Raw genomic sequence first — 12,009 nt, 5'->3', positions numbered from 1 at the left:
GTGCTGAGGGTCTCAACTGCTTCCTCACTTACGCCAAATGTGGCTCGGCTATGCAAGAGTAAGCGCTGTCAGATCTCTAGCAGCAAGAAGTAGGCAGATAAAGCCATGTTCAAACAGTTTATGTCCATTCATGTTCTAAAAGTTAAATGTTAAAGAACTGTTAATAAAGACATTTGAATCTGAATAATGATATTTTGTAAGCGCATTTTTTGTGGAAAACTTGATGCGGCCCAGCCTTACCCAGAATCTACCTCCAGCGGCCCCCAGGTAAATTGAGTTTGAGACCCCTGCACTAGATGGTGGCCCGATTCTAACGCATCGGGTATTCTAGAATAGGTATGCGGCCGACCGGGCGCAATCAGCAGAGCGGTATTTAAATTTGGCGCCAAAATCGCTGATTGGTTGAGGCCGGCAACCGCGACCAATTAGCAAAGCAGTGTTAAAATTTGGCGCCTATATCGCAGATTTGTCACGGCCAGTGGTCGCGACTAATCAGCAGAGCGGGGTTTAAATTTGGCGCCAATAATACTGGTTATTTGTGACCGGTAACCACGACCAATGAGCAGAGCGGTGTTTAAATATGGCGCCAATATCGCTGATTGGTCGCGGCCGGCCACCACGACCAATCAGCGAAGCGGTGTTTAAATTTGGCGCCAATATCACTGATTGGTCACGGCCGGTGGCTGCGATTAATCAGCAGAGCGAGGTTTAAATTTGGCGCCAGTACTGCTGATTGGTCGCGGCCGGCCACCGCGACCAATCAGCATAGCAGTGTTTAAATTTGGCGCCAATATTGCTGATTGGTCGCGGCCGGCCACCACGACCAATCAGCAGAGCGGAGTTTACATTTGGCACCAAAATCGCTGATTGGTCGCGGCCGGCCACCGCAACCAATCAGCAGAGCGTTGTTTAAATTTGGCGCTAATCTCGCTGATTGGTCGCGTCTGCCGTCCGCGACCAATAAGCAGAGCGTTGTTTAAATTTGGCGCCAATCTCGCTGATTGGTCGCGTCTGGCGTGAGCGACCAATCAGCAGAGCGTTGTTTAAATTTGGCGCCAATCTCGCTGATTGGCCGCGGCTGGCAGCTGCGACGAATCAGCAGAGCGTTGTTTAAATTTGGCGCCAATCTCGCTGATTGGTCGCGGACGGCCGGCCACCGCGACCAATCAGCAGAGCGGTATTTAAATGTGCCGCCCATCTCGCTGATTGGTCGCGGCCGGCCACCGCGACCAATGAGCAGAGCGGCGTTTAAATTTGCCGCCCATCTCGCTGATTGGTCGCTGCCGGCCACCGCGACCAATGAGCAGAGCGGCGTTTAAATTTGCTACCCATCTCGCTGATTGGTCGCGGTCGGCCACCGCGACCATTCAGCAGAGCGGCGTTTAAATTTGCCGCCGATATCGCTGATTGGTCGCGGTGGCCGGCCGCGACCAATGAGCAGAGCGGCGTTTCAATTTGCCGCCCATCTCGCTGATTAATCGCGGTCGGCCACCGCGACCAATCAGCAGAGCGGCGATTAAATTTGCTGCACATCTCGCTGATTGGTCGCGGTGGCCGGCCGCGACCAATCAGCAGAGCGGCGTTTAAATTTACCGCCCATCTCGCTGATTGGTCGCGGCCGGCCACCACGACCAATCAGCACAGCGGCGTTTAAATTTGCCGCCCATCTCGCTGATTGGTCGCGGTGGCCGGCCGCGATTAATCAGCAGAGCGGCGTTTAAATTTGCCGCCCATCTCGCTGATTGGTCGCGGTAGCCGGCCGCGACCAATCAGCAGAGCGGCGTTTAAATTTGCCGCCCATCTCGCTGATTGGTCACGGTAGCCGGCCGCGACCAATCAGCACAGGGGCGTTTAAATTTGCCGCCCATCTCGCTGATTGGTCGCGGTAGTCGGCCACCGCGACCAATCAGCAGAGCGGCGTTTAAATTTGCCGTCCATCTCGCTGATTGGTCGCGGCCGGCCACCGCGACCAATCAGCACAGCGGCGTTTAAATTTGCCGCCCATCTCGCTGATTGGTCGCGGTCGGCCGGCCACCGTGACCAATCAGCAGAGCGGCGTTTAAATTTGCCGCCCATCTCGCTCATTGGTCGCGGTGGCCGGCCGCGATTAATCAGTAGAGCGGCGTTTAAATTTGCCGCCCATCTCGCTCATTGGTCGCGGTGGCCGGCCGCGACCAATCAGCAGAGCGGCGTTTAAATTTACCGCCCATCTCGCTGATTGGTCGCGGCCGGCCACCACGACCAATCAGCACAGCGGCGTTTAAATTTGCTGCCCATCTCGCTGATTGGTCGCTGCCGGCCACCGCGACCAATGAGCAGAGCGGCGTTTAAATTTGCCGCCCATCTCGCTGATTGGTCGCGGTCGGCCACCGCGACCATTCAGCAGAGCGGCGTTTAAATTTGCCGCCGATATCGCTGATTGGTCGCGGTGGCCGGCCGCGACCAATGAGCAGAGCGGCGTTTCAATTTGCCGCCCATCTCGCTGATTAATCGCGGTCGGCCACCGCGACCAATCAGCAGAGCGGCGATTAAATTTGCTGCACATCTCGCTGATTGGTCGCGGTGGCCGGCCGCGACCAATCAGCAGAGCGGCGTTTAAATTTATCGCCCATCTCGCTGATTGGTCGCGGCCGGCCACCACGACCAATCAGCACAGCGGCGTTTAAATTTGCCGCCCATCTCGCTGATTGGTCGCGGTGGCCGGCCGCGATTAATCAGCAGAGCGGCGTTTAAATTTGCCGCCCATCTCGCTGATTGGTCGCGGTAGCCGGCCGCGACCAATCAGCAGAGCGGCGTTTAAATTTGCCGCCCATCTCGCTGATTGGTCACGGTAGCCGGCCGCGACCAATCAGCACAGGGTTGTTTAAATTTGCCGCCCATCTCGCTGATTGGTCGCAGTAGTCGGCCACCGCGACCAATCAGCAGAGCGGCGTTTAAATTTGCCGTCCATCTCGCTGATTGGTCGCGGCCGGCCACCGCGACCAATCAGCACAGCGGCGTTTAAATTTGCCGCCCATCTCGCTGACTGGTCGCGGTCGGCCGGCCACCGCGACCAATCAGCAGAGCGGCATTTAAATTTGCCGCCCATCTCGCTCATTGGTCGCGGTGGCCGGCCGCGATTAATCAGCAGAGCGGCGTTTAAATTTGCCGTCCATCTCGCTGATTGGTCACGGCCGGCCACCGCGACCAATCAGCACAGGGGCGTTTAAATTTGCCGCCCATCTCGCTGATTGGTTGCGGTAGTCGGCCACCGCGACCAATCAGCAGAGTGGCGTTTAAATTTGCCGTCCATCTCGCTGATTGGTCACGGCCGGCCACCGCGACCAATCAGCAGAGCGGCGTTTAAATTTGCCGCCCATCTCACTCATTGGTCGCGGCCGGCCACTGCGACCAATCAGCGTCGTATTAGTGTGGGCCCGGGAGCGGCGCTGCTTGTGCGGCTTCGTATTAGCGAGGACCGGGGAGCAGCGCTGCCTTTGCTGCTCCTTCTGCTGCGAGAAGCCGGGAGATGAGTGACTGCTCGCAGCAGAAGCATCCCGACCGGCGGCGCCGCTCCCCGGTTCTCCGTTCACACTTGCTGTCGGGAGATCAGCGGGCCAAGCCGCTGATCTTCCGACGTTAGCCGCATGGAGATCAGCGGCGCCGGTCGGGGTAGTTGTGCTCCTAGCGCCGCTCATCCCCCCGCTGCATTGCCGCTGACCTCCGTCCGCCAGATGAGCCGCCAACGGCCGCCATCTTTTTTCAGAAATCCCGCGCCGATGATTGGCCGCTGCCGGACCAATGAGCGACGCGGGATTTCCAGGACAGACAGACAGACAGAAAGACAGACAGACAGACAGAAAGACAGACAGATAGACAGACTGACAGACAGACAGACGGGATAAGACAATTATATAGTAGATATTTTCAGTTGTTTCACACTTTTTTGTTAAGGCTATGTGCCCACGATGCAGAAATGAAGCAGAAAATTTCTGCAGCATTTCTGCATCTCCCTGGCAGAAAAAACGCATGCAGATTGTGCATGCGTTTTTCCTGCAGAATACATGCGGATCCACATGCCGATTCACATGCGTTTCCGCATGCAGATTGACAAGCGCTTTCCAGGCGATAGAATCACTTGGAAAGTGCTTGACAACTAGGTCACAATGTATAAATCCATGCAAACAGCATGGATTTATACAGTGTGAACCGTAAAAATTAAAACAAATAAAGCTATACTTACCCCCGAGGCCCCGGCGTGGCTGCAGCGCTCGTTCCTGTCTGGTTCCCGGCTGCCGGCATATTGCGAGACAGAGCGGTGAAGGGCCTGCGGTCACATGACTGTGACGTCACCACAGGTCCTCAAGCGATGCCGGCATTGAGAGAGAAGCCGCCGGACAGGTGAATATACACTTTATTTGTTATTTTATTCTTTTTTTACAGGTACAATGGTACCCAGGTCTGGATGAGAGTCTCCTCTCCTCCAGAACTGGGTACCATCCGTACATAGAAACGCATAGAAGTCGCTTGTAGAAATGTACAGTCGCGGTTTCTATGCGTTTCAATGCAAGTCAATGGCAGGAGTTCCGCTGCGCTACCGCAAAATTAAATGACATGCTGCGGATTTTTGTACGCAGCATAAACGCTGCGGAAAAATCCGCAGCATGTGCATAGAACATGCGGAATCCCCTTGGGGACCATGGGGTGCGGATTACCTAGCGTTTAACAAGCGTTTACGCTGCGGAAATTCCGCAGCATAAACGCTTGAAAAACGCTACGTGGGCACCCAGCCTTAGTATATAATTCCACATGTGTTAATTCATAGTTTTGATGCCTTCAGTGTGAATGTACAATTTTCATAGTCATAAAAATACAGAAAAATCTTTAAATGGAAAAGAAAACACCCACAATCTATGTAACAGAAGGAAAACACCCAAAATCCATGCAAATAGAAGGACAATACCCAAAATCCATGCAAATAGAAGGACAATACCCCAAATCCATGCAAATAGAAGGACAATACCCAAAATCCATGCAAATAAAAGGAAAATACTCAAATACTATGCAAATAGAAGGAAAACACCCAAAATCAATGCAAATAGAAGGAAAACACCCAAATCCATGCAAATAGAAGGAAAACACTCAAAATCTATACTTCAGATAAAAAATGACCCAAAATCTATGCAACAGAAGGAAAACACCCACAATCTATGTAACAGAAGGAAAACACCCAAAATCCATGCAAATAGAAGGACAATACCCAAAATCCATGCAACAGAAGGAAAACATCCAAAACCAATTTAAGATAGCCCTATTACCCCAGGACAATGATGCTGCTCGCGGAGCCTAATTATACACTGACCAGTGAAGGGCGCCGTCACCCAGTCACACTCCCGCAATTCCGTGAAAGTCTCCAGTCGATACTAGAAATAAATAATAAAGTGATGTATTGGATATCAGATCATTGTAAAATGTATCTTCACCAAAATGTTTAGAGAAATACAAAAAATATTACTGAAGAAGAGGGAAAGTGCAGATGAAAATATACTGGAGGACAATATCTATAAAATGTGTTCTTAAAGGGGACGCATTACGATGTGCATGAAGTTTACACACCCGGTATGTATTAAACGCCTGCAGTTCTTGGAAGTCCATCTCCTCTGCGGGGCGGGAGCCGTAGCAGCATTTACTGTTGGAGTACTCCATCAGCGCAGTTCTGGCATCATCTTCTGAGATAGACGGGATTCTGGAAACATGGAGGCACCAAAGCAATCAATGACATGGATACAACTGAAGAATGTATTCAAGGAACACTCCACTCAGACGTCAGTGATTTTTCATGTGTTTGATCAGTGTCTCCAAAACACAGAACAGGTGTCAATCTTTCAATTATAGTTTTTCTCTAAGTTCCACTCCTAATTTTTCCATACAAATACTGATGAGAAAGCACTGCCGTCTGAATGAGCCCTTACACTGCTATGTGTTGTGGTTAGTGCAGGCTCTGCGGGGCGGGCAGGGCACAGAGATTCTCTATGGGTGGTCCTTGGGTCATGCTCCACCCCTGAGGTGCAATCCTCTGCAGGACAAAATATCGGTTCTGCAACAATTGGAAAGCCCCACGATGGAGCCCACCACTACTTCACAAGATGGATCAGAGGAGCCCAAATCTGCAGATCCTGTGTGCGATACATTTGCTTCTTTCTGCTACTATTTATATGACTCTTACAACCAGCTGGTGGTTTCAGGTGTCGGCCCAATGTCCGGCATCGGTGGTGGAGGCAGGAATTTACCTGTGGACGGCAGAAAGTTCTGCATTAGACAAATGGTGGCGAGAATAACGTGAATGAGAATTTTTTATATTTTTGTTTTCATGGAAATAAATATCATTAGATAATAAGAAAGTTCTACAACTTTGTAATAAACTCTGTGACTCTGTGCCACCATTTCACAGATCTCTGCTTTCTCTTACTGTCATGGTGCTGCCGAAAATCTGCACAGACCTAACACTTCTAACAGCTGAGGGTTTGTTACAATTGTATCCAGTCTGGACAATCCTCTGAGAGCTGAACACATCAGAAGCACACATCTCTCCTGTCCTGATAGTTTGTTACAATGTATCAGTTCAAGCTGTTTAGCTCACAGAGGATTGTCTAGACTGGATGCAATAGTAACAAACCCCCAGCTGTGAGAAGCATTATTTCAGGACTGGTTTTAAGCCTCTGGATGCAGGTGGAAATGTTCTCAGCAAGCAGAGATTTTAGAAATGGTGACAAACTGTTTCACAAATATATTAGGAAGTGGCAGAGCTTTTAATAGAGGTTGATAACTTCGCAGCATTTTAAGAACAAAAAAAAAACTTAAGGGGGTAAGGTTCCAAATATAGACAAGTCCTTTAAATACTACAATGCCAAAAAGTCAGATAATATTTTAGAATAAAACATAAGAATGAGCAAAGAAACGTCCTCAGGTCACTTACCGCCATGATTGCCACTCATACCTTCATACCCCGGAATAGGTGCCCAGTCAGAGGGTGGCGCTGTTGGACCATCGATGAAGACTGCAGGGTTAGTAAGTGAAGCCCCTTCTGACATCAATGCTGGAGCCAGAGCCGGGTTCATTACTGCAGAAGTCGCTGCTGTCTCTGGATAGTGCGATAATCCGGGGAGCAGAGGAGCCCGATCATAATCTGATGGAAAACAAGGACAGATCCAAAGGTAAAATTATTCACATAAAAAATCAATATGGGGATGGAGTCATCGGCCGTCCTCCGTGTGTGCCTCCTCTGCTGTCTGTGAGTCGTTACATAGAGGAGGCAGAGTTAGCGGAGCGATACGTGACTGTTGGATCAGACTACACAGGGGTTATTTAATATTACAATTTTCAACTGGTGCCAATCCATAGTATTTACGTACTGGAGAAGGCAGCGCCGAAACGCGCGTTGGGGTGGACGCATCACGCCCCCTGAAGAAGGCAGCGCCGAAACGCATGTTGGGGTGGACGCATGACCTGTTTGTGAGCCCTGGTACCCTGCGGTCCCGTGCTTAGGTATCGATATATATATATATTTATGCACTGTCATTGGAGGATCAATAACTTATACCTTGCACCAACATTTATACATGCTCTGTACTAATGATCGCAGTGTACACTGGTTGTTATATAGTTTGTGTTTAAGATATATGGCTATAAAGCCTTAAATGGGATTAATGATTGCAGGTCATACCTGCTAATGTACACTTAGTATTTAATGTATATGGCTATTTAGCCCGATTTGGGCTCGACAATATGGGTCTTGCATGTCCCATGTCGTGATGCATTTTTTACACACTGTATGTTATTTGTGCACCAACTATCTGTGTTTGAAACTTTTAATGGATTTAATAAAAAATATTTTTATACTATGAAATGTGGGCTTTGGATCGTGGTTGTCTTGCTTGAACAGGGGGTTATTTGTAGTCTGTTACCATAGAGACACATAGATCTGCATTGGAGCTGTGTGCACAAAAGGTAAAAGCTGATTGCAAAAGTTGTTTAATATGTTTTTTCTTTTTTAATACATTTATAAAATTCTAAGAATAGAGAAATTTATATTTTACAGTAGTGCTCGGGTATATTCAGATGATGCAAATGTGATGCGAAATTATCACAATTTTCGAAAGACGCAGCAAAAAAAATGTCTCACTATTGCATCATTTGAACATGGACTTACGGTTCCTGGAATGTGAATGTCTGATCGCCCGTACATGATGCAGTTTACCTGCGTGTGTGAATGTTATCAGGCATGATATACTCCGTGTGCGGAGGAGGACACTGCGTGATTGTTGCATCGTTTTATACATGGGTGGCACTATGACCAGAACAACTCTTTCTATGCATTCCATTTTTCAGTGTATTCCCCCTATTTTATGACAGATCTGATGAATTTTACAGAAATTAACAGCAACTGATTGTTTCTGCTGAAGATTTGTTACAATGTGTCAGGGGGAAACAGTCCTCAGAACAGAACAAATTTCCTTCCTGTTCTACATCTGATCTGATACATTGTAGCAAATCAGAAGAGACCAGAGATTTCCGCTGCTGATGAGAGGGAAGGAGAAGAGTTCAACATTGTCAACCATTCACTGACAGCAAACAGTGGTAAGAAAGATAAAGCACATTAGTATGAAGGTTTATCAGACTTGACGAGTCCTGTAATGTGTCGTACCTGGAGGCGCATACGGTGGCGCCATCGCTCCATAGTTCGCCATGTTTGGTGCTCTGGTTGACAAAAATTAAATGAATTAATAAATGTAAAGAATAATAAATGAAAGAATGAAGCAGATGAAAGTATTAGCAGCGGTCAGTGTTGGTGGAGAGGTGACAGTCGCTATCGGCCCCTTACCCAGGGAGACCCCGGGTCCTCAGTGCTGCAGAACGTTAGGGGAGGAGGGTTGAGCTCAGACTTTTGACCTGTAGCTTTAAGCTTCGTCTCCTCTGGACGAGTTAGAACATAACAGAATTTCCTGTCCTCATTACATTAGTGCAGATTTACATCATATGACTGGGACGTTCCCACCTCCGCCCTATGTTATAATACATAACGCTCAGGTTTAGATGGTTTTCTAGAATTTTCTGCCCCCATTAATAGACCAGGAAGGTTGCAGATGTTGCAATGACCAAAGCATTCCCTGCAGAGTTGTCATAGGGCCGTCACCTGCTCCTCCTCATATGTAGTAAAATTAGGTCTAGGGGGCTTCATAACTCAGGTCACTGAACCCTAAATTCTATGATCTATCCAATTCCAGACCCCTAGGGCTAATAAAAATGACATTAGCAGATTTAGATGGAGGTGTTCTTTATGGTAAATGTATTGTTATCATGTAACCATTAGTCTCCACCCAGCTTTCCCAGACTCCTGGAGGGTAAACCTGCCCAGCAATGGAGCTTTAGGTATAAACCCATGCTAAAAACAAAATGAGACGTGGCTGATAACAGAAAGCAATAGAGGGTATTAATGTATCCTATAGTCAGTCAGTTCCCAGCTCATAATGACTGATAACAGGGAACAATAGATTGCATTGCATAGAGGACACTTGAGGTTTAGCCCCCCCCTTGAGACCCAACGTCACTGACCTGAACCCCCTGCGCTCGTCCATGGCTCCTGACTGACACAGGAGGTCACACGCTCCGCTCACTTCCTCTTCCTTGTGAATCATTACACGGGGACGTTCTCCGCCCGCCGGTCACTATGTGCAGGAAGGAGAACACTTTCTGTTTCAGTTCTACAATTTCTACCCTGTATCCCAGCACTGAACGATTCCCGTCCCGCTGAGACGCCTTCACTTCATTATTCATATACTGTAAAATATTCCATTTCTGCTTTCTGTCAGTGAATGAGAAAATTCATTTCCAGAGGCAAAAAAGATCTAAGAACTGTCACAGCTACAAATGTATCCAATAAATTCATCAATAGCGACAGAACACAATCTCTCTCCAGTCCTCACTTGTTACAATGTATCAATTGTGGTAAAGCGACTTGCTCGGCTCTCACAGAGGCAGACACAGGAAACATGTCTCGGGTTAACTTCCTGCAGGTTTATTGATATATTGTAACGGGTCTGGGAGGTGGAACCACAGAGCAACTATACAAAGGGGCAGTCCTTGTAAGGAAGCGGGTGACACCCAGGGAAGGCAGGCAGGCAGTCACGGCTAGTGACGGGGACAGTCTCTGGGTAAGAGGGCAGGAGGTCACGGCAAGTGACGGGGACAGTCTCTGGGTAAGAGGGCAGGAGGTCACGGCAAGTGATGGCTAAGCCTCCAGGTAGGCCAGCAGGCAGGTAGCAGGTGGACGCTCCCAGGTGAGCGGGCGAGAGTCTCTGGACAAGCGGGTGGTCACAGCAAGTGACGGCTGAGCCTCCAGGTAGGCAAGCAGGTAGGTAGCATGTGGACGCTCCCAGGTGAGCGGGCGAGAGTCTCTGGACAAGCGGGTGGTCACAGCAAGTGACGGCAGAGCCTCCAGGTAGGCTAACAGGCAGGTAACAGATGGACGCTCCCAGGTGAGCGGGTAAGAGTCTCTGGACGGGCAGGTGGTCACAGCACGTGACGGCAGAGCCTCCAGGTAGGCTAGCAGGCAGGTAGCAGGTGAGCGCTCCCAGGTGAGCGGGCGAGAGTCTCTGGACGGGCAGGTGGTCACAGCACGTGACGGCGGAGCCTCCAGGTAGGCTAGCAGGCAGGTGGCAGGTGGACGCTCCCAGGTGAGCGGGCAAGATTCTCTGGACGGGCAGGTGGTCACAGCACGTGACGGCAGAGCCTCCAGGTAGGCTAGCAGGCAGGTAGCAGGTGAGCGCTCCCAGGTGAGCGGGCAAGAGACACTGGACGGGCAGGTGGTCACAGCACGTGACGGCAAAGCCTCCAGGTAGGCTAGCAGGCAGGTAGCAGGTGAGCGCTCCCAGGTGAGCAGGCAGACGGATCTATAGACAGACTGGCAGGGCTGGTAGGCAGACTGTCGGACCGCAGGAATAACAGCAGATAGACACGAGTCAGGCAGGTATCAGACAGGAAACTGGCAGGTAGCTGGCAGGTAAATGGCAGGTAACTGGAAACGGGACCTGAGGGCTGAAGCAGAGTGATGAACTATGCTACAACATTGCTCGGGCACCTCCAATTTGGAGGAGGTTCCTTATATATGGAGAGGTCCTCTGGCCATTGGCCGGGGACTCCTTAGGACGGCGCGCGCGGCCCCTTTAAGAGAGGGGGAGCGCGTGCGCGCCCTAAGCACAGTGACCGGGGAGGAGCGCGCGCTGCCAGCAGAGCGGAAGGAAGACGCCGGACACGGAGCGGAGAGGTGAGGGGAACAGCGTCCCTGCCTAGCAGGAGGCAGGGACGCCGACGCTACATATATGGCATAAACCTCAGCAGGGTTCCACAAAATAAACACATTCTCTCCGGGAATAGCGAAAACAAAAAGATAAAGTATAGTACAGTCCATAGGCAAGTGGGTTTTGCCCGCTCTGGGTAGCACATAAAGGTTTCAATACAAAGTCCTTCTGTGGAGCTGTCTAGCTTCGACACACAGTCTAGAGTCTTCCTTCTCCAGACCACACCTGGGAAAAAAAACAGTGACTGAGCATTTAACTTGCCCAGCCACACCCTGAGGTGGAGATATGGTGAATGACCTCCCACCCTTTACAATGTCATTCACAAAAAAACACTCCCTTTTCAAATGGTGGTTTAACACCCAACACATAACATGCTGGAGGAAATTTGTAGGTTTAGTTCACTGAAGCAAGAAGCCCCTCTCATATATCCCCAGTGAGTCGGTCACACATTGCAGAGAAAATATATCAGTCTGAGATCCACAGAGGATTGTTCACCCACAGGATGACACAGCTGCTGGGATGGCATTGAGATGAGAGGCTGGATCGCAGCAGAGCGCTACCATCCAGCTTGTCATCCTTCAGAGACACTGCAGAGCGCAAGCATGCTTGCGCTCTGCAGTGTCTCTGAAGCGCTACCTGCAGTGTCTTTGAAGCGCTGGATCGCAGCAGAGCG

General features: G+C 49.8%; 1 protein-coding gene across 1 annotated transcript in view; it reads right to left on the bottom strand.

Moving 5' to 3' along the window:
* LOC141157772 (uncharacterized) overlaps positions 1–12,009 on the bottom strand; it is a 96,830-nt gene that overhangs the window by 32,509 nt on the left and 52,312 nt on the right. The window contains exons 18-24 of the mRNA XM_073645301.1: positions 9,754–9,841; positions 9,592–9,701; positions 8,684–8,736; positions 6,956–7,165; positions 6,206–6,269; positions 5,596–5,725; positions 5,342–5,402 (exon numbers count right to left, since the gene is read on the bottom strand). Of these exons, the coding sequence (XP_073501402.1) occupies positions 5,342–5,402; positions 5,596–5,725; positions 6,206–6,269; positions 6,956–7,165; positions 8,684–8,736; positions 9,592–9,701; positions 9,754–9,841 (716 nt within the window). The remainder of the gene's footprint in view (positions 1–5,341; positions 5,403–5,595; positions 5,726–6,205; positions 6,270–6,955; positions 7,166–8,683; positions 8,737–9,591; positions 9,702–9,753; positions 9,842–12,009) is intronic.

The sequence above is a fragment of the Phyllobates terribilis genome, unplaced genomic scaffold (assembly GCF_046119375.1).
Source record: "Phyllobates terribilis strain yellow unplaced genomic scaffold, ASM4611937v1 Scaffold_8__6_contigs__length_399053987, whole genome shotgun sequence".
NCBI classification, from domain to species: Eukaryota; Metazoa; Chordata; class Amphibia; order Anura; family Dendrobatidae; genus Phyllobates; species Phyllobates terribilis.
Note: the sequence above shows the minus strand (reverse complement) of the source record. Positions and strands in the feature narration are given on the sequence as shown.